Raw genomic sequence first — 19,378 nt, 5'->3', positions numbered from 1 at the left:
TGGGAGCCACTGCTCTAAAGTTTCCCCAATGACGCTAATGAACCGAATCTTCCCAGCATGAAAACAGAAATCCTTCCTGAATTTTGGAAGTTTCCTAAAAACAGAAAAGTGGGGCAGCTGAAAACTAGACACTAAAAATGACACAGGTTTTTGCCAAATTGCATACCTCTAACGACCACCGAGTTTAATAATAATAATAATAATAATAATAATAATAATAATAATAATACACTTCCCCCAGACAAAAACAACAAACAAAACACCAGTACAAGAAAACCACACTACAAACTAGAGCTGACAGCTGGCACAACAAAACATTGCATGGAAAGTTCCTTGAAAAAATTGAAGGAAAAGCTGATAAGGAGAAGACCTGGCTCTGGCTCATGAATGGGGCCCTGAAGAAGGAGACAGAAGGCCTGATCTTTGTAGCCCAGGAGCAAGCCATCTGAACAAATGCAATTAAGGCCAAGATCGAAAAATCAGCTGATGACCCAAAATGCAGATTCTGCAAGGAAACCGACGAAACCATTGTTCATACCCTCAGCTGCTGTAAGAAAATTGCACAGACAGACTACAAACAGAGGCACAACTATGTGGCCCAAATGATTCATTGGAACTTATGCCTCAAGTACCACCTCCCAGCAGTAAAGAACTGGTGGGATCACAAACCTGCAGAAGTATTGGAAAATGAGCACGCAAAGATACTGTAGGACTTCCGAATCCAGACTGACAAAGTTCTGGAACACAACACACCAGACATCACAGTTGTGGAAAAGAAAAAGGTTTGGATCATTGATGTCGCCATCCCAGGTGACAGTCACATTGACGAAAAACAACAGGAAAAACTCAGCTGCTATCAGGACCTCAAGATTGAACTTCAAAGACTCTGGCAGAAACCAGTGCAGGTGGTCCCGGTGATGATTGGCACACTGGGTGCCGTGCCAAAAGACCTCAGCCAGCATTTGGAAACAATAGACATTGACAAAATTATGATCTGCCAACTGCAAAAGGCCACCCGACTGGGATCTGCGCACATCATCCGAAAATACATCACACAGTCCTAGACACTTGGGAAGTGTTTGACTTGTGAATTTGTGATACGAAATCCAGCATATCTATCTTGTTTGCTGTGTCATACAATACACTTTATTTCTATTCCGCTCCTGTTGTCACTCTTGGGAGGTGGGAAATGCAAACCTAACCAATTTCATTTCCATCCCAATTCTTTAGGTTAATTGGCCTAGTTCCAGCAATCGGCAACTTTCTAATTTTCTGCGTAAGCATACCCTGGGATCGAAAACTCCCATTAATCTCCCCTTCTGTGTTCCTCACCTTTTCTTGGTATAAGGATTAGGAGTTCTCTTGTAGTAAAACTCCAGAGGGAGGTGATCATTAGTCGGCAACGCCAAGGTTAGCTTCTTTCCCAACCACACCACACTATTAAGGAATTGGCACCGGATTCTGTGGGGGTGGAGGATGGGGGCAGGAGAGGGGGGGGGGATAGGGATTAAGTAATAGAATTGTAATGATCTGATTTATCCTGGCTCTTGAAATGTTATTTTACTGTGTACATTCAGGAGAAACGTCAACTGGAGAGAGAGGGCATTTTTTAATCCTCCTGGAAAGGACTCAGCAGCGAAGGAGCTATAATGTTTTCCGACCCCCGCCATCGGTGGTTGGGTTTGTTAGGGGGTTGCTTCCATCGTGTCCGTGAACATTTGGGACCAATTGACTTCTCTTGTTTTATTAATCGAACACCGATGATTTAGAGCCGGGACTAATGGCCTCGGGACGTCACCAAGGTCTAATGTCAGAATGTAGACGGAGTGTCTGAATGTATCTCCTTGAGAACTGCCAAAGCCTAAGACCTGGCATCAGAACGTATGCTGAGCATCCAAAAACATCCCAAGAAGCTGGCAAAGCCTGCCGTCAGGCCTAGTATCAGAATGACAGAGCATATCATTTTAGCAAACTGCCGGCAATGTTAGCTCTGCTATTTTTCCCCTATCCAGTGTGGTATAGTGGTTTGAGCATTGGACTACGACTCTGGAGGCCAGGGTTTGATTCCTCTCTCAGCCATGGAAACCCACTAGGCGAGTCACACACCCTGAGCCCCAGAAAATTCTGTGATAGCCTTGCCTTAGGACAGTGGTTCCCAAACTTTTTTTGACCAGAGACCACTTTGACCAGGAACCATGTTGACCAGTGACCACTTTGACCAGGGACCACTCTCTAACACAGGGGACCCCAAACTAAGGCCCGGGGGCCGGATGCGGTCCATCGAAGCCATTTATCCGGCCCCCATGGCACAAGGGCAGAAGGGGGTTGGACTAAATGACCCAAGGGGTCTCTTCTTCTCTTCCAATCCTCCTCCTCCTCCTTATTATTATTATTAACATTGAGGCTGGGTGGCCATCTGTCAGGGGTGCTTTGCTTGTGCTTTTGATGCACAAAGGCAGAAGGGGGTTAGACTAAATGGCCCAAGGGGTCTCTTCCAATCCTCTTTATTATTATTATTATCATTGAGGCTGGGTGGCCATCTGTCAGGGGTGCTTTGCTTGTGCTTTCGGTGCACAAAGGCAGAAGGGGATTGGACTCAATGGCCCAAAGCAGGAGTCCCCAAACTTTTTAAGCAGGGGGCCAGTTCACGATTCTTCGGACCGTTGGAGGGCTGGACTATAGTTGGCCACTGAGCAATAACAACAACAACAACAAAAGAGTGTTGGAAGAGACCGTTTGGGCCATTGAGTCCAATCCCCTTCTGCCTTTGTGCACCGAAAGCACAAGCAAAGCACCCCTGACAGATGGCCACCCAGCCTCAATGTTAATAATAATAATAATAATAATAATAATAATAATAATAATAATAATATAATAATAATAATAATAATAAAACTTTATTTATACCCCGCCACCATCTCCCCAACGGGGACTCGGGGCGGCTAACATGGGGCCACGCCCAGAGCAATACAATATAATAACATATAAAAACAACCTATCATAACACAATTAAAAGCAATACAATAGATGATAATAGACATTTCAATTATTACAATTATTATTATTATTATTATTGGGTCATTTAGTCCAACCCCCTTCAGCCCTTGTGCCATGGGGGTCGGATAAATGGCTTTGATGGGCCGCATCCGGCCCCCGGGCCTTAGTTTGGGGACCCCTGGCCCAAAGGGTCTCTTCCAACACTTTTGTTGTTGTTGTTGTGGTTATTGCTCGGTGGCCAACTATAGTCCGGCCCTCCAACGGTCCAAAGAATCGTGAACTGGCCCCCTGTTTAAAAGGTTTGGGGACCCCTGCTCTAACATTAGCACCAAAAGCCGAGTTTTTCAGCCCTCATTTAAGAGCTGAAAAAGCCTCCCCCGGCTTATATTCGGGTCAAGGTCAAGCCAGCAGCAGAGCCTGGAGGCCACAGGATGTTTTCTTTTCCAAAACCTCCCTCCTCTGCTTCTCCTCCCAGGCTGGTTATCTTATATTTTTTTGAGAGAGAGACAGAGACAAGAAGCGAATGTTTTCATCAAAAGCGAAAGGAGAGTGTGAGAGAAACCCTTGCAAGCCAGATTGCATGGATAGAAGGGGAAGAAAAAAAGATATTCTTGCAAATTTGCATGATTCATTACTATTACTACTACTACTACTACTATTGCAAGAACATTTGAGTCCAAAGGGAGGGAAGGAGGGAAAAGAGAGCAACAGAAGGTGTGTATTTCTTTTTATTCCTAAGGAAACAAAAATGAGGTGGGCTTTTTTGGGAGGGGGAGAGAAGTTTTAAAAAGCCTTTTCTGGCTACTTTAGAGTTTGAAAAAGGGAGAATGAAAAGAGGTGGGAAAGGGCAGGAGAAAAGAGGACAAAGTTGCTTTTAGGGGGGCTTTGCTTGGCTTTCTTCCTTGGGCAAATGCATGCCCCAAAGCTTCTAAATATTTATATAGATGTTTACCCTACAAATACATTAATATATGAATTTTCCCCTCATATGTTTACAGGTCTTTGCAAACCCTATGTAAATATAGATAACTAGAGATTGTACCTGTATATCTGTTCCTATATGTATATATTAATTTTATATATGAATTTTATATGAATTTTACCCTCCCATGTTTGCAAGTGCAGAGGGAAAATGTGTGTGCGCACACACACACAAATGTCTAGATAGATATAAATACTGATAAATCGGGCTTGCAAATATTGCAGGAGGAAAATGCACATAGAGAGAGGATTTGCAAAGGTTTCAGGGGAAAATACACATGTAAAATTAGTATATATCATGATAGATCTGTATCTAGCTCTGCATTGTTTATGTAGGCATTATATTCTGTTACTATGTTGGAAGCTGGCCTGAGTCCCCAGCGGGAGAGAGATAGGGCAGGGTACAAATGAAGCTGTTGATGATGATGATTATTATTATTATAAAGTTATTGTTGCTTTTCCACTTATAGAGTTAGTTTACTGTTTTTCTTTGAAATACAGTAAATATTCAAAACATTTAACCCACTGATGCCTAAATTAATGTAATTTTATTGGTATCTATTTTTTTTTTTAAATTTACCAGTAGCTGCTGCTACTGGTAAAATTAGGTGCCTCGGCTTATATTCCGGCCGGCTTATATTTGAGTATATACCGTAGTTTGGTTATTTGGTGTGCTGATTCAGAAAATTGCATTAGATCAAGCCATTTTTGAATCAGCACCCCAAGTAATCCCAGGAAGAGGCTAATAAATGAAAACATCAGGGCTCCCCTGCTTCCAGGCGCTACATTGGAATGACTCCGCTCAGCGGGAGGGAGGAGGAGAAGCAGCAGTCAGGAGGCTTGCTGTCGTGCCTTTTGTGTGTAGTCAGCCTCTCCCTTCCCAACGTCCTCATTGCTGCGGCACTATAAGAGGTTATTGCGAGACCAGTTGTTCTTGTTGCAACAGTGTAGTAATATACAAATGCACAACACTACTGAAGACACACACCAGAGGCAGTCCGCCGGCGAGGCCATTTAAGCGGTTGCCTGTGGTGCCGTCATTCCGGGGGCGCAGTGAGGCCCCCGGGAGGATGGCATCACTCCCCGCCTCCTTCTTCAGGACTTGTGGGCCTTCTTTGGGCCTCCTGGCACACCGAAAGGCCCAACGCGGGCTCTGAAGTGCCCGACGCAGGCTCCAGAAGGCCCAGCGCAGGCTTCGGAAGCCCGCATCAGGCCTTCTGGTGGGCCGGGCGGGCCCTCCGGAGCCCGCACCGGGCCTTCCAGAGCCCGCACCGGGCCTTCCAGGACTCACGCCAGGCCTTCCGGAGCCCGCACTGGGCCTTCCAGAGCCCGCACCGGGCCTTCCAGGACTTGCGCCAGGCCTTCCAGAGCCCGCACCGGGCCTTCCAGGACTCGTGCCAGGCCTTCCGGAGCCCGCACCGGGCCTTCCAGGGCCCATGCCGGGCCTTCCGGAGCCCACACCGGGCCTTCCTGCGCAGGGCCTTCCGGAGCCCACACCTGGCCTTCCAGGGCCTGCGCCGGGCCTTCCGGAGCCCACACCGGGCCTTCCAGGGCCCGCGCTGGGCCTTCCGGAGCCCACACCGGGCCTTCCAGGACTCGCGCCAGGCCTTCCGGAGCCCGCACCGGGCCTTCCAGGGCCCGCGCCGGGCCTTCGGAGTCCACACCGGGCACTCCGGAGCCCGCGCCGGGCACTTGGGAGCCCGCGCTGGGCACTCCGCAGCCCACGGAGAGCTCTTGTCTGTTGGGAGGCAGGTGTGGATGTTGTAATTAATCACCTTGATTAGCATTTAATGGCCCTGTGGCTTCAAGGCCTGGCTTCCTCTTGCCTGGGAGAATCTTGTTTTGGGAGGTGTTAGCTGTCCCTGATTACTTCCTGTCTGGATTTCCTCTGAGTGTTGTTCTTTATTTAGGCTTTTCCTTAATCCCTCCTTATTATCCAACATTTTCACTTATCTAATACTTTTATTATTCAGTGATTGTTGTTGTTTTTTTTGGGGGGGGGGTATACTTGAAAATTACCTTGGACCTGCTCTGCACACAGCGGCCGCTCCAAAATACATCAATCAAGGAGAATCCAACTGTGATTTCCAGCTAGATCCACAGAACCAATTGCACTAACTTTTAGTGTCCTATTCGATTGAACATTGTTATATTGATATAAAGGTCCATATAGATACTGGAAGACTTTACTCGACTCTCTCTCCCAAAGGACTGTGCCCATGGAGGGTAACTCGGTTTCCCTCTGACTTTTGATCCCTCCCGCTCAGCTTAGCGTCTCTTTGACTGATGCAAAGGATGTTTCTTCCTTCGGAGCCTCCCCTCTTCTCCCCCTTCCCTGTTTCCTCTGCTTCTGCCCACACCATATGGGCTGTGTGTGGGTAAACAGAGGCCTCCCTGAGTCTCGGGGATGATTTGTTTGGAAGCACTTGTCCTTGCTAAACATTGTGTTTCGCAAGTGTCATTTAAGAACAAAATAGAGAACAGGGTTGGGGCCCGGGAGTCTCCCCTCTAGGCTGGCAAGGAGCCACCGAATTCAGCCAAACGCTGCCAGCACTTAATTTGCTTCATTGTTATTTTTCTTCTCCCCACACAGAGGGTGATTTGGATGTCTCTCTCTGTGTGTGCATTTATTTTTATTTCCTGACTTATTTTTACGCTGGCTCAAGTCACTCTGTAAGTGTGTATGCAATAGATATAGATGCAGAAATGGAGGAATCTCCTGGACATTTGGTCTGATAGGATAAACTATACACACATACAGAGGCGTCCCGAGGTAATTTTCGGGAGTAGGCGACCAGAAATTTGGCACCCCCTCCCGGATTTTTTTAAAAAGAATTTTATTAAATTTTTTATACTACATCAAAAGAGTGAGAACAACCAAGGTATAGAAAAGTAGGAAAAAGAGAGAAAGATTAAAGTCTACAATCTACAAAAATATACCCACACACAAAAAAACAACAACAAAAAATGTGTCTTCCATTCCATCTTCTTGGATAATATTTTCTTATTATTCAATAATATTTTTTCTTACTAAAGAAAAAAATAGTAAAATTGTCTCTCGTAATCTTCATTTTCTCAAATTATCCAGATAGTCCTGAAGATCGTCCCAATTCGTTCTTTTCATTATCTTGCCTGTATTTTTCTTCAACAAAAAAGTCAGTTTGTCCATATCCTTTCTTTCTCTTATCTTCTCCACCCACTCCTCAATTGGTGGGGCTGATTCCTGTTTCCATTCTCTAGCGAAAACAATTCTAGCGGTAGTCGTAATATAAGTGAAAAGTTTATCTTCTTGTTCAGTCAATTGGAAGTCTAAATCTGTGAATCCTAATAGATAGTACTCTGGTTTTCTTATAAAGTTTCTCTTTAAAACCTTTTGTGATTCTTCATGAATCTTCGTCCAAAACTTTGTTGCTTCTTTGCAAGTCCACCACATGTGATAGAAGGAGCCAACTTGTTCTTTACATTTCCAACACTTATCAGAAACTGTTTTGTACATTTTGGCTAATTGTTTCCCCCCCTCCCGAATTTTGACACCCCTCACCCACCAAACAAATTACTAAAAAATACATGCGGCGGCGGCTGCAGCCCCTGGAGAGTGCCACTCGTCTGCGAGGTTGATTGGAAGTCCTGCGCATGCGCACAGGCTCATTGACCATTTTGGGCGATGGGCCTGTGCACGTGCGCAGGCCTTCTAATCGACCTCGCAGACGGGTGGCGCTCTCCAGGGGCTGCAGCCACTGTCACGGAGGGTGCCTCGACAGCGCCCCCGGGAACAATACGCCACAGGTGACTGCCTAATTGGCCTCGCCGGTGGACCGCCTTTGCACACATAATAACAAATAGTAGGCTGACAACCTCATCATATGTGACAAATTTCAGCAGCAACTCCAGTTGTGCTGCAGCTTTGCCACTACACGTGAGAGAAGTATTTCTGGGACGGTTCTGGGGCAAAAGTGTGGTCGAACCAGAGTCACCAACAAAAAAAAAACATTGGAGGCTTCCTATGTTGCATTTTCCTTAATGTGGCTGGCATACATTTACTTCCATGTGATGAGAGATGGAGGAAGCTGGAACGATGCGAGGCGCGGGGCGATAGGTCCCCATGCCTCCTGGACAGGCTGTGATCTGCAGCGATCTGTGGCAATTCCAGCGGCACATGTGATAAGCTAGTAAGATTCAACAACAAGGAAATTGAGTTTATGCTTACAGGATTTTTACTTACTTAGGTAAGTAGCCCGAGGATGATGGCCCTCCAAGTGTAGTGTCTTGGTGGTGGATGCGTTGGTGGCTGTGGAGACCTATTCTTGACCCGTATGTTCTTCCGCAGTGAGGACATTAGCTTCCAGGTGGAAGGTGGTCCCGGTCAGGGTTGGCTTGATACACCTTCCTCTTGGCATGTTTCTTCCTTAAGCTCTCCATTCATGCCTCTTGCAATATTGTCACATTTCCAGGGTTATCCTCCTTTCCCTTGATGAAGTTGAAGTGCACATTATCATGATATGGTTTATTTGAAGGAAACATTTCAACTGCCCGTTTCTCTCCGTCCTTCTTGCAGATGAACCAAGTAGGTGCTACTTCCATGATGGTGATGGAGTATGTGAAGAATTCGAACAAACCACCAGCATCATGGACTGTGGAGTCTACACACCCAAAGGCTTCCTGGATCAGTGGGCTTCGAATGTTTCAGTCTCGCATCAAGACGAACGTTGCCCAGGATTGGTGGTGATAGGCCAGCCCGCCGCCAACCAGGTAAGGACCAGAGGCATCTGCACTGTGCTAGAATCCAGCTTTCTTATGTGATCTACTAACATCAGAACAGGTTTATAAGAGGAAATGAAGGGTCAGAAAAAGGGGTCAATTCCCTTCCCTTGCACATTTGATTTCTTCCATCACCATCGTGGAGTAGGGATGGAAAGAATATTCAAAAATGGACTTTAAACATATTTTTTTAGTATTGAGAAGAATCCAGGCTTGATTCATGCCTGATTGAATCCTGGACTGGGATCATGTTTTCTGTCATCATTTTTATCTTATCTTTGTTAATATAGAACCCCTACCAAAATTTTCACTCTTCTGTATCCAATTAGTTATTCTATTTTTTGGTTCTTCTATTATACAGATTATGTCATCTGCAAATGCTCGTAATTTAAATGAATTTTGTACAGACTCAATTTCAACCTGCAAAGAGTCATTGTAAACTGCAGCTATTTCCTAGCAGGAAAAAAAATTGCCTTGATGTATGTATCATTTGAAAAATAAAAGCAACAATATAACATTTTGTTAGGGAGAAGGTGAGAAGCTGTAGGGAAAGCCCAAAACACAAAAGCATGGGAAGTTTCAACGAGAGGTGCATGAGTCACGCCAAAGGTGAGGAATCCCCATTCCCGGCAAGGTCACAAGTGTCGTCGCAGTCATAGCAGACCAATTTCCTCTCTTCTTTTCTCTGATTTGAGAACTTTGTATTCATTGGCAGTGCCAGACCTTGAGGGAATTCTGTTCCAAAGGCCTATTTAACTCGCTGAAGTCAAACCATGCAACAGACAGTTTTGCAATGCAAATTCTGTTTTCTTTTTCTTTTTTTAAGTCATTGTAAGTGACCAAGGTTAGAACTCTGTAGCCTCAAATGTGTTACTAGTCTAGATGTAAAGCTTGTCATTAGCTAATCAGTTCTGAGATGACTAGAAACCAAATCAAACAAAAGGTTATTTCCATAAAAGCCAAAAGTCCAAAAAATTCATTCAAAGAAAGTCTCTAAAACAATTCTACTGAGATAGCCAAAGGCAAAGGTACATAAATCCAAGGCAGGCAAAACTATGTGTGGATCACAATAAACTGTGGCATGTTCTTGGTGGTATGGGGATACCAAGTCACCAAAAGGTTAGTCCCAGGTAGGAAGGCCAAAGCCGCTCGCAGATTCCTTTGGCGAGAAAGGAGCAACAAAGCAAGCGAAGGAAGGGAGGAAGGAAGGAAACATTCTCTCCACTTGGCCTGGGCGCTAAGGGCACACGTGTCAAACTCACAGCCCACGGACCGAATCCGTCCCGCCGTGTCATTTGATGCGACACAGAGCTGACGGGAGTCAAGGTTGAGATACAGGGATTGCGGGACGATTTTTGATTCCCACTCAAGCAGTACCTATTGATCTAGTTCGAAGCCTGGTTGGGGTGAGCACCTGACTGTCAAGCCCTGCTCACTATTTACCAAAACAGTTTGAAAACAGCTGAGTTGTATGTAGAGAAATTAGGTACAGTAGAGTCTCACTTATCCAAGACTCGATTATCCAAGATGGGGCGGGGTATAAAAATAAGAAATCTGTATAAAGACTAGGCATGTCCGATTGATGAAAAAAATGTTTCAATTCTTGTTTCTAAACGGGGCTTCGATATAGAAAGTATTTCCGATTTTTTCACCCAAAAATTTCGGATATATCCAAAAATTTGTAATGGTTCTAAATGTTTCTAAAATGGCAGGCGCGCATGCGCAATCACCAAAAAAAAGGAACCGGGGGGGGGGGGGACTTTTACAGGGCTCTCCCGCCCTCATTTCTTGAGCTATCCTCATCAACCCTAGCCCCCACCTTTGCATCCATAGTGGAAGCTTCTGATTGGCCGGGGAGCGGCAGCCATGTTAGGCTGCGCTAAGCTCCCATTCTAGTTAGGTGGCAGAAACAAAAAAAAAATAAACAAATATTTTTAAAAATATATTAAAAAAAAATTTTTGGGGGAAAAAAATTAACGAAACATTAAGAGACAATTAGAGAATGGGCCAACAATGGTTCGAATTACATTGCCGGTTGCGCTGTGAGACAATGTCTCGGAATGCGTATCAAAAAGCGAGAACAATCCGAAATAATTCCGATATACGATTCAAAACGATTTTTTGGACATGTCTAATAAAGACCAAGTAGCCACAGTCAGAACAGATCACGAAACAACAGACTGGTTCCAGATTGGGAAAGGACTGCGGGCATCAGGGCTGTATACTTTCACCCTCCCTATTCAACTTGTACGCAGAACACATCATGCGACGTGCAGGGCTTGACGATTCCAAGGCCGGAGTTAAAATTGCTGGAAGAAACATTAACAATCTTAGATATGCAGATGATACCATTCTGATGGCCGAAAGCGAGGAAGAGCTGAGGAGCCTTATCACCAAGGGGAAAGAAAGAAGAAAGTGCAAAAGCTGGGTTGCAGTTAAATGTCAAGAAAACCAAGATCATGGCAACTACACCTATTGATAACTGGCAAATAGAAGGAGAAAACGTGGAGGCAGTGACAGACTTTATATTTCCAGGTGCGAAAATCACTGCAGCCAGGAAATCATAAGGCGTCTACTTCTTGGGAGGAGAGCAATGGCCAACCTTGACAAAATAGTGAAGAGCAGAGAAATCACACTGGCCACGAAGGTCCGCATAGTGAAAGCCATGGTATTCCCCATAGTGACCTATGGATGCGAGAGCTGGACCATAAGGAAGGCTGAGCGAAGGAAGAGAGACGCCTTTGAACTCTGGTGCTGGAGGAAAATCCTGAGAGTCCCTTGGACCTTGGCAAGAAGATCCAACCAGTCCATCCTCCAGGAAATAATGCCCAGTGGCTGCTCACTGAAGGGAAGGATATTAGAGGCAAAGATGAAGTATTTTGGCCACATCATGAGGAGACAGGAAAGCTTGGAAAAGATCACGATGCTGGAGAAAATGGAAGGAAAAGGGAAGAGAGGCCGACCAAGGGCGAGATGGATGGACGGTATCCTTGAAGTGACTGGCTTGACCTTGAAGGAACTGGGGGCGGCGACGGCCAACAGGGAGCTCTGGCGTGGACTGGTCCAGGAGGTCACCAAGAGTCGGAGATGACTATGTAATCACATAGCAGCATCAATCGAGCAGCATCACCCAAAGGCAAAGGTTCATAAATCCAAGGCAGGCAAAACTATGCCTCAAACGACTAGGTTGCAGGAACTTGAATACATGAACTCTAGGTCCAGGAAACTGAGAATTCTTCACCTGAATGCAGCATTGCTCTCACAAAGATTATAGCAGCATGAACCACTTTTTAAAAGCCAGAATCCCTCCCATGAGATCATTTCTCCTGCACCTACCTCCCACTCCTTATCTCGAAGTCACTTGGAGAAGCGAGTCTGTCTTAATTGCAGGCCCTGTTACCTCAATTTCTTTGACCTCAACAAACATTCATCTCCCACATTTCCCCAGTCTGCACTTCTGACAGATTCCCATGGGAATTGATATTGCCTTCACTATTCTCATGGGAAGTGTCAGGAGATTCCAAATCTCTTTTTTCGATAGAGTTACGAGTTGGGTCGATACAGGGAATGCTGTGGATGTAGCGTACCTGGATTTCAGTAAGGCCTTCGACAAAGTCCCCCACGACCTTCTGGCAAACAAACTAGTAAAATGTGGGCTAGACAAAACTACGGTTAGGTGGATCTGTAATTGGCCAAGTAATTGGCTAACGAACCGAAAGGGTGCTCACCAATGCATCGTCTTCATCTTGGAAAGAAGTCACGAGTGGAGTGCCATCAGCAGGGCTCCGTCCTGGGCCCGGCTCTGTTCAACATCTTTATTAACGACTTAGACGAAGGGTTAGAAGGCACGATCATCAAGTTTGCAGACGACACCAAACTGGGAGGGAGAGCCAACACTCCAGAAGACAGGAGCAGAATTCAAAACGATCTTGACAGACTAGAGAGATGATTGGCCAAAACTCACAAAATGAAGTTCAACAGGGACAAATGCAAGATACTTCACTTCGGCAGAAAAAATGGAAATCAAAGATACAGAATGGGGGACGCCTGGCTTGACAGCAGTGCGTGCGAAAAAGACCTTGGAGTCCTCGTGGGGAACAAGTTAAACATGAGCCAGCAATGTGATGCGGCAGCTAAAAAAGCCAATGGGATTCTGTCCTGCATCAATAGGGGAATAGCGTCTAGATCCAGGGAAGTCCTGCTCCCCTCTCTTCTGCCTTGGTCAGACCACACCTGGAATCACACTGTGTCCAATTCTGGGAGATGTTGACAAGCTGAAAAGTGTCCAGAGGAGGGCGACTAAAATGATCAAAGGTCTGGAGAACAAGCCCTATGAGGAGCGGCTTAAAGAACTGAGCATGTTTAGCCTGCAGAAGAGAAGGCTGAGAGGAGACATGATAGCCATGTACAAATATGTGAGAGGAAGTCATAGGGAGGAGGGAGCAAGCTTGTTTTCTGCTGCCCTGCAGACTAGGACGCAAGGGAACAATGGCTTCAAACTACAGGAAAGGAGATTCCACCTGAACATCAGGAAGAACTTCCTCACTGTGAGAAGGGCTGTTCGGCAGTGGAACTCTCTCCCCCGGACTGTGGTAGAGGCTCCTTCTTTGGAGGCTTTTAAGCAGAGGCTGGATGGCCATCTGTCGGGGGTGCTTTGAATGTGATTTCCTGCTTCTTAGCGGGAGGTTGGACTGGATGGCCCATGAGGTCTCTTCCAACTATTCTATGATTCTATGAAAACATTTCTCTCTGGGCCACTTCCAGTCTCTTCTGGACCCAACATCCCCTTCCTCCTCATCTCAACACTCGGAATCTGACCAGGCTACAAAAATAGCTAAATCCCAAGGGTTATAATTTGAAGAAGGATAATTGCTCTCAAGCTGAAAAATCTAAATATTTTCCCCTAAATTTCAAATTCCATAGGATGCTGCCATGACAGTTAATGTGGAGTTGAGATAGGCAGCTTTTTGGTGTCCTCTCAATATTACAATTTCCAACCATTTGTCATACTGGAAGGATGTGTTTGGAATAGTAGATCTTGAGCACTACTAATCTGAAATCCAAAATACAGTAGAGTCTCAATTATCCAACATTCGCTTATCCAACATTCTGGATTATCCAACACATTTTTGTATTCAATGTTTTCAATACATTGTGATATTTTGGTGCTAAATTCGTAAATACAGTAATTACTATGTAACATTACTGCATATTGAACTACTTTTTCTGTCAAATCTATATATATAAAAGGAGAATGGCGTTGCTCCACCAGGCAAAACAACAAAACTAAAGGCCCCCCAACCTAGAAAATTGACAACACAACCCCTTATCCACGTCTCTACGTTCTTACAAACAAACTACACATCCCCAACCTCCATGGGGCAAAAAACCCCCCCAAAACTGGAACGCACCATCTACGCATGCGCAAGAGGCCAGCCTGCGTGCACACAGGAACTCCAATAATAATAATAATAATAATAATAATAATAATAATAATAATAATAATAATTATTATTATTATTATTACAAAACACTAAAATGAGAATACACTACAGTCTCACTTATCCAACATTCGCTTATCCGACGTTCTGGATTATCCAACGCATTTTTGTAGTCAATGTTTTCAATACATTGTGATATTTTGGTGCTAAATTCGTAAATACAGTAATTACTACGTAGAATTACTGCGTATTGAACTACTTTTTCTGTCAAATTTGTTGTATAACATGATGTTTTGGTGCTTAATTTGTAAAATCATAACCTAATTTGATGTTTAATAGGCTTTTCCTTAATCTCTCCTTATTATCCAACGTTCTGCCAGCCTGTTTATGTTGGATAAGTGAGACACTACTGTACTCCAAAATCCAAAATTGTCCACATGAGTGACTGATAGTGGGTTCAGTGTATCCAAATGTTGTTTCATGCACAAGGTTATACTATGTAACATGATTTTTGTTCTTGGGGTATAAATGTTGTTTCCTAATTAGTTCTGTCATAAAACATGAGAAAAGTTTATTAAACTGCAAAAAAAAACCCTTTGTTTTTGTGAGAGGGACATCCTGCAGCAATTTTGTGATCGTTTTTAATTAATATCTCACCAAGTCTCAACCAATTCAACATTGGTTTGTGGCAGCCACAAAAATGAAGCTTCTGGAGTAGAACAACCCCTTACAAAAAAAAGTACTGCACAATTAAACAGGAAATAACACTTTCAAACCAGGAACATTTTTTTTTTCAAATTTTGTTACATAGTGTTATTAAAACTATTGTATAAAAGTGCCTTCGGGCGATGTGTGTGAGTTGCCGGAGAAACAAATATGGATTTCATGTTTAGACATGGGTCCTGTTTCCAGGATATCTCATTATGTACGTATATGCAAATACAAGTCAACCAAAATCCAAAACACTTCTGGTGCCAAGGATTTTGGATAAAGTATTACCCTATATACTCGAAGATAAGCTGAGTTATTCAGCCCTTTTTATGAGCTGAAAAAGCCTCCCCTGGCTTATAATCGGGTCAAGGTCAAGGCCAGCAACAGAGCCTGCAGGCTATTGCTTGCAATATGTGATCTATTTCTCTCTTCTCCTCCCTTATCAGTGTGTTTTCTTTTGCAAAGCCTCCCTGCAGGTTATTGCTTGCAAAAATATGATCTATTTCTCTCTTCTCCTCCCTTATCAGTGTGTTTTCTTTTGCAAAGCCTCCCTGCGGGCTATTGCTTGCAAAAATATGATCTATTTCTCTCTTCTCCTCCCTTATCAGTGTGTTTTCTTTTGCAAAGCCTCCCTCGCTCTTAACCAAGGGAATGTTTTGAAAAGAGAAAGATGCCCTTGCAAGTCAGGAAGAAGAAAAATATATATTCATTGATCTTATGAAAGCATTTTCCCCTGAAATATTTGTTAAACTCGCCTACAGATATATAGGCCTTAACCCCTTGCAAGCTTTTGCAATCTCTATGTATCTTTATATTTGTATCTATCTATATACAATAATTTTATATATGAATTTTCCCCTCATATGTTGGCAGGTCTTTGCAAATCCTATATACATATAGATCCATGTACCTGTGTATCTGTAGCCATACATATACATTATACATTATTTTTATATATGAATTTACTCTCATATGTTTGCAAGTATCTGCAAATCCTATAATTAAATATAATTAAATATAATTATCTATATAAAGAGAGATGTCTGGATAGATATGAATATATTCTTACCTACCTGTATATTGGGCTTGCGAATATTACAGGGGGGAAATGAACACACAAATATATATAGACATGTCTAGATAGATATGAATATATATATATATATATATATATATATATATATATATATATATATATATATACACACACACACACACTAGCTGTGCCCGGCCACGTGTTGCTGTGGCGAAGTATGGTGGTATGGGAAATAAAGTATTGAGGAATTGGTGGTAGTTAAGGTAAAGTATAAAGGTTTTCCCATGACATTAAGTCCATTATAAATGGGTTATATAGCTATGTGGAAGGGCCTTGAGTCTACACTGCCATATAATCCAGTTAAAATCAGATAATCTGTATTTTATAGGCAGTGTGGAAGAGGCCTAAATGAGGCCTAACTCTGCCTGTCCCCTGGGCTGAGTGGGTTGCTAGGAGACCAAGTGGGCGGAGCTTAGCCTTCTAACTGGCAGCAATTGGATAAAAACAATTATTCCTCTCCCTCTAATTAGGACTTTATTTTTCTTTTCTTTTTGTTGTATGAATGTAGAGGCATGGATGAGGGGTTGTGCTGCCAAGTTTAGTGTTTCTGGGATGTGTAGTTTTGTTGTTTTGTCCTAGTCTGAAATTTCATTACCCTTTTACATATATATAGATATATATAGGGCTTGCAAATATTGTAGGGGAAATGCACACACACACAGGGGGGATTTGCAAATATTACAGGGAGAAATGAGTCCCCATGGGGAGATAGGGTGGGATCCAAATGAAGTTTATTATTATTATTATTATTATTATTATTATTATTATTATTATTAGGTTATTGTTGATACCATATTGTTTTTGTTGCCCCCACTTTTCAACTTATAGAGCTAGTTTATTGTTTTTCTTTGAAATACGGTAAATATTCAAAAACATTTAACCTACTGATGCCTCGATTAATGAAATTTTATTGGTATCTATTTTTATTTTGAACTTTATCCATAGCTGCTGCATTTCCCACCCTCGGCTTATACTCGAATCAATGTTATCCCAGTTTTTTGGGGATAAAATTAGGTGCCTTTGCTTATATTCGGGTCGGCTTGTACTCGAGTATATACGGTACTTGGCATGTCATCCCAGAGCATTTGGAGGAAACTGGATTACTATTGACTCAGCTGAGGCTATGGGAATTTGTTTTGGTGGGAGTGTCACAATTGCTTCCCATAGCTCCTTATTCTCCAGAATCTGACCGGGCATATTTGTGCTGCTAGACTCACCTGAAACATGAAACTTGACGTTCCTCAGATACAGGCAATTTGCCAGCTCTGTTCCCTGTCCCCAGTATTGGGAACACCATCATGGCACGTTCCTTGCAGTGGTGTGGGAAGACAAGGAGATAGGAAGCTATTTTTTTGAAGGGAAAGTTGGCACAAGAAGGAGAGAATCTGTGGGATAAGGCCAATGTCTTTCACCGTGCAAAAACATTCATAGACAATGCCCTCAAAGGTGGCTGTATTCTTAAAGTACAACATGTTAAGTTGAAATACTCAAGGATTGTAACACCCCTAAGCAGCGTAAACACTGGAAACCAACATGGAGGCCAATAAACAATCTAATATCTTTATTAAAGCAATAAAAGTTCCAAACAAAAATAAGCAGAGTATATAGTCAAGCAGTTGACCTTTTAGAGAAGATCAAAATTAGTCCAATAAAATGAAGTTATATGTCCAGTATTAGAGTCTAAAGTCTATAATCCAAATAACCAAAACACACTCAAACTCTTTGGAAGTTTGAGTGAGGAAAGAACAAGATTTCGCAGGAAGATTCTTGAAGTAAAGTCCAGAACAAGGATTCAAGGCAAGGCAAGGTATTTCGTGATGGATCTGAAAACACAGTCCAAACTTGGCAAGGAGTGGGACGCAACTCTCAGGCTACTTGTGAGTAAATGCGCCGGTGGGCCGCTTGGAAGTTCAGGAACAAGAGACGATGTTCTTTAGTCAATAGTCACGTTGACACCGCGACAGGGAAAACTCAGCGCAGAACTTTTATTGAAGTTCAAGAGCTCCCCCCAAGCAGGTGTTTGACTCCCAAATCTTCCTAGAGAACGGAGCTGTTTCAACATCGCACCAGATGCCTGCCTCCCCGAAACTTCCCAAGTGAACCAATTTAGACACAATCGCCTCTCTCCGCTAATCTCACACTTCTCCTTAAAATCTGTCTTTGGGAGCGATCTGTTTTGAGAAATGCCCTTCTATCAAACACCAAACTTTCCGGAGAACCAGGCTCCATTTCAAGGGTGTCTCTAATTGGCTCTGGCACGAAAATGTCAACAGGAGACATCTGGAAAGGGATAGACTCTTGCTGAGATGGAAGAAAACCCAAGTCCTCTTCAGTTTGATCTATGGTGGCTGTGGGGACATGGGCCAAAGGTGCCTGAGACATCACAAGGATATATCTGCCATCAATCATAGCTGTAGGAATGGGTTGAAGGAGAAGGGGTATAAAAGCTTACCGAATTTTTGGAAACAAAATATTTTCCAGGTAAGCAGCCCATTGATGGCGAAATGTATTGAGTCTATGTCAGACATGGGCAAACTTCAATCCTCCAGGTGTTTTGGCGGTTAGGAATTGTGGGAGTTGAAGTCCAACACACCTAGAGGACCAAGGTTTGCCCATGCTTGTTCCTATACCATTTTGAGAAATTAGAGATATCCATAGCACTTCATGGCCCAGCATTCAGTCGTGTACGATGGCAAGAATGTGTGTGTATATGTATGTGTACTAGTGTTGTGCTTTTGTATGGAATTGCTGTTCATTTTGGGTCGTTTCGTTCATGTCGTCTCATTTTCGTATTTGGTTCCCGCTAATTTATTTATGTATTTATTTATTAGACTTGTATACCACTACTCCCAGTTTGGCTCGGAGCAGTGTACAGAAATAGATTAAAACAATACACTTAGCTTTAAAATAACAATAAAACAACAATAAAAACAGACATAGCCCCGATGAAAATGATAATGAAAATGGGACGCCTATACAACATAATCTTTTTCCTGACTAACAAAAAGCACAAAAATTTTCGCGGCATTGGCAACAATGGGAGGGTTTCATTATCCTTTTATATAGATAATTAATATATATTAATTATTATTAATATTTATTATTAATGTTATTATTAAGACCGATTGGCTCGCATCAGATGCAATGGGGAGGCACTCCTCTCCCAGACTCAGCTTAGGGTTCCAGAGTAGCTATCATTTTATATATATATATATATATATATATATATATATATATATATTAAGACCCATTGGCTCACATCAGATGCAATGGGGAGGCATTCCTCTCCCACATTCAACTTAGGGTCGCAGAGTAGCTATCGATATATATATATATATATTATTATTATTATTAAGACCCATTGGCTCACATCAGATGCAATGGGGAGGCACAC

At 43.1% G+C, this 19,378-nt stretch overlaps 1 protein-coding gene across 2 annotated transcripts in view; it reads left to right on the top strand.

Annotated features, from left to right (window-relative positions):
* Nucleotides 1–19,378, top strand: part of pappa (pappalysin 1) — a 234,272-nt gene that overhangs the window by 108,232 nt on the left and 106,662 nt on the right. For both annotated transcript variants that reach the window (XM_062959690.1, XM_062959691.1), the window contains exon 10: nucleotides 8,534–8,727. In XM_062959690.1, coding sequence (XP_062815760.1) covers nucleotides 8,534–8,727 — 194 coding nt within the window. The remainder of the gene's footprint in view (nucleotides 1–8,533; nucleotides 8,728–19,378) is intronic.

The sequence above is a fragment of the Anolis carolinensis genome, unplaced genomic scaffold, assembly GCF_035594765.1.
Source record: "Anolis carolinensis isolate JA03-04 unplaced genomic scaffold, rAnoCar3.1.pri scaffold_7, whole genome shotgun sequence".
Taxonomy (NCBI): Eukaryota; Metazoa; Chordata; class Lepidosauria; order Squamata; family Dactyloidae; genus Anolis; species Anolis carolinensis.
The sequence above is the reverse complement of the archived record's forward strand: the minus strand, read 5'-3'. Positions and strand labels throughout refer to the sequence as shown.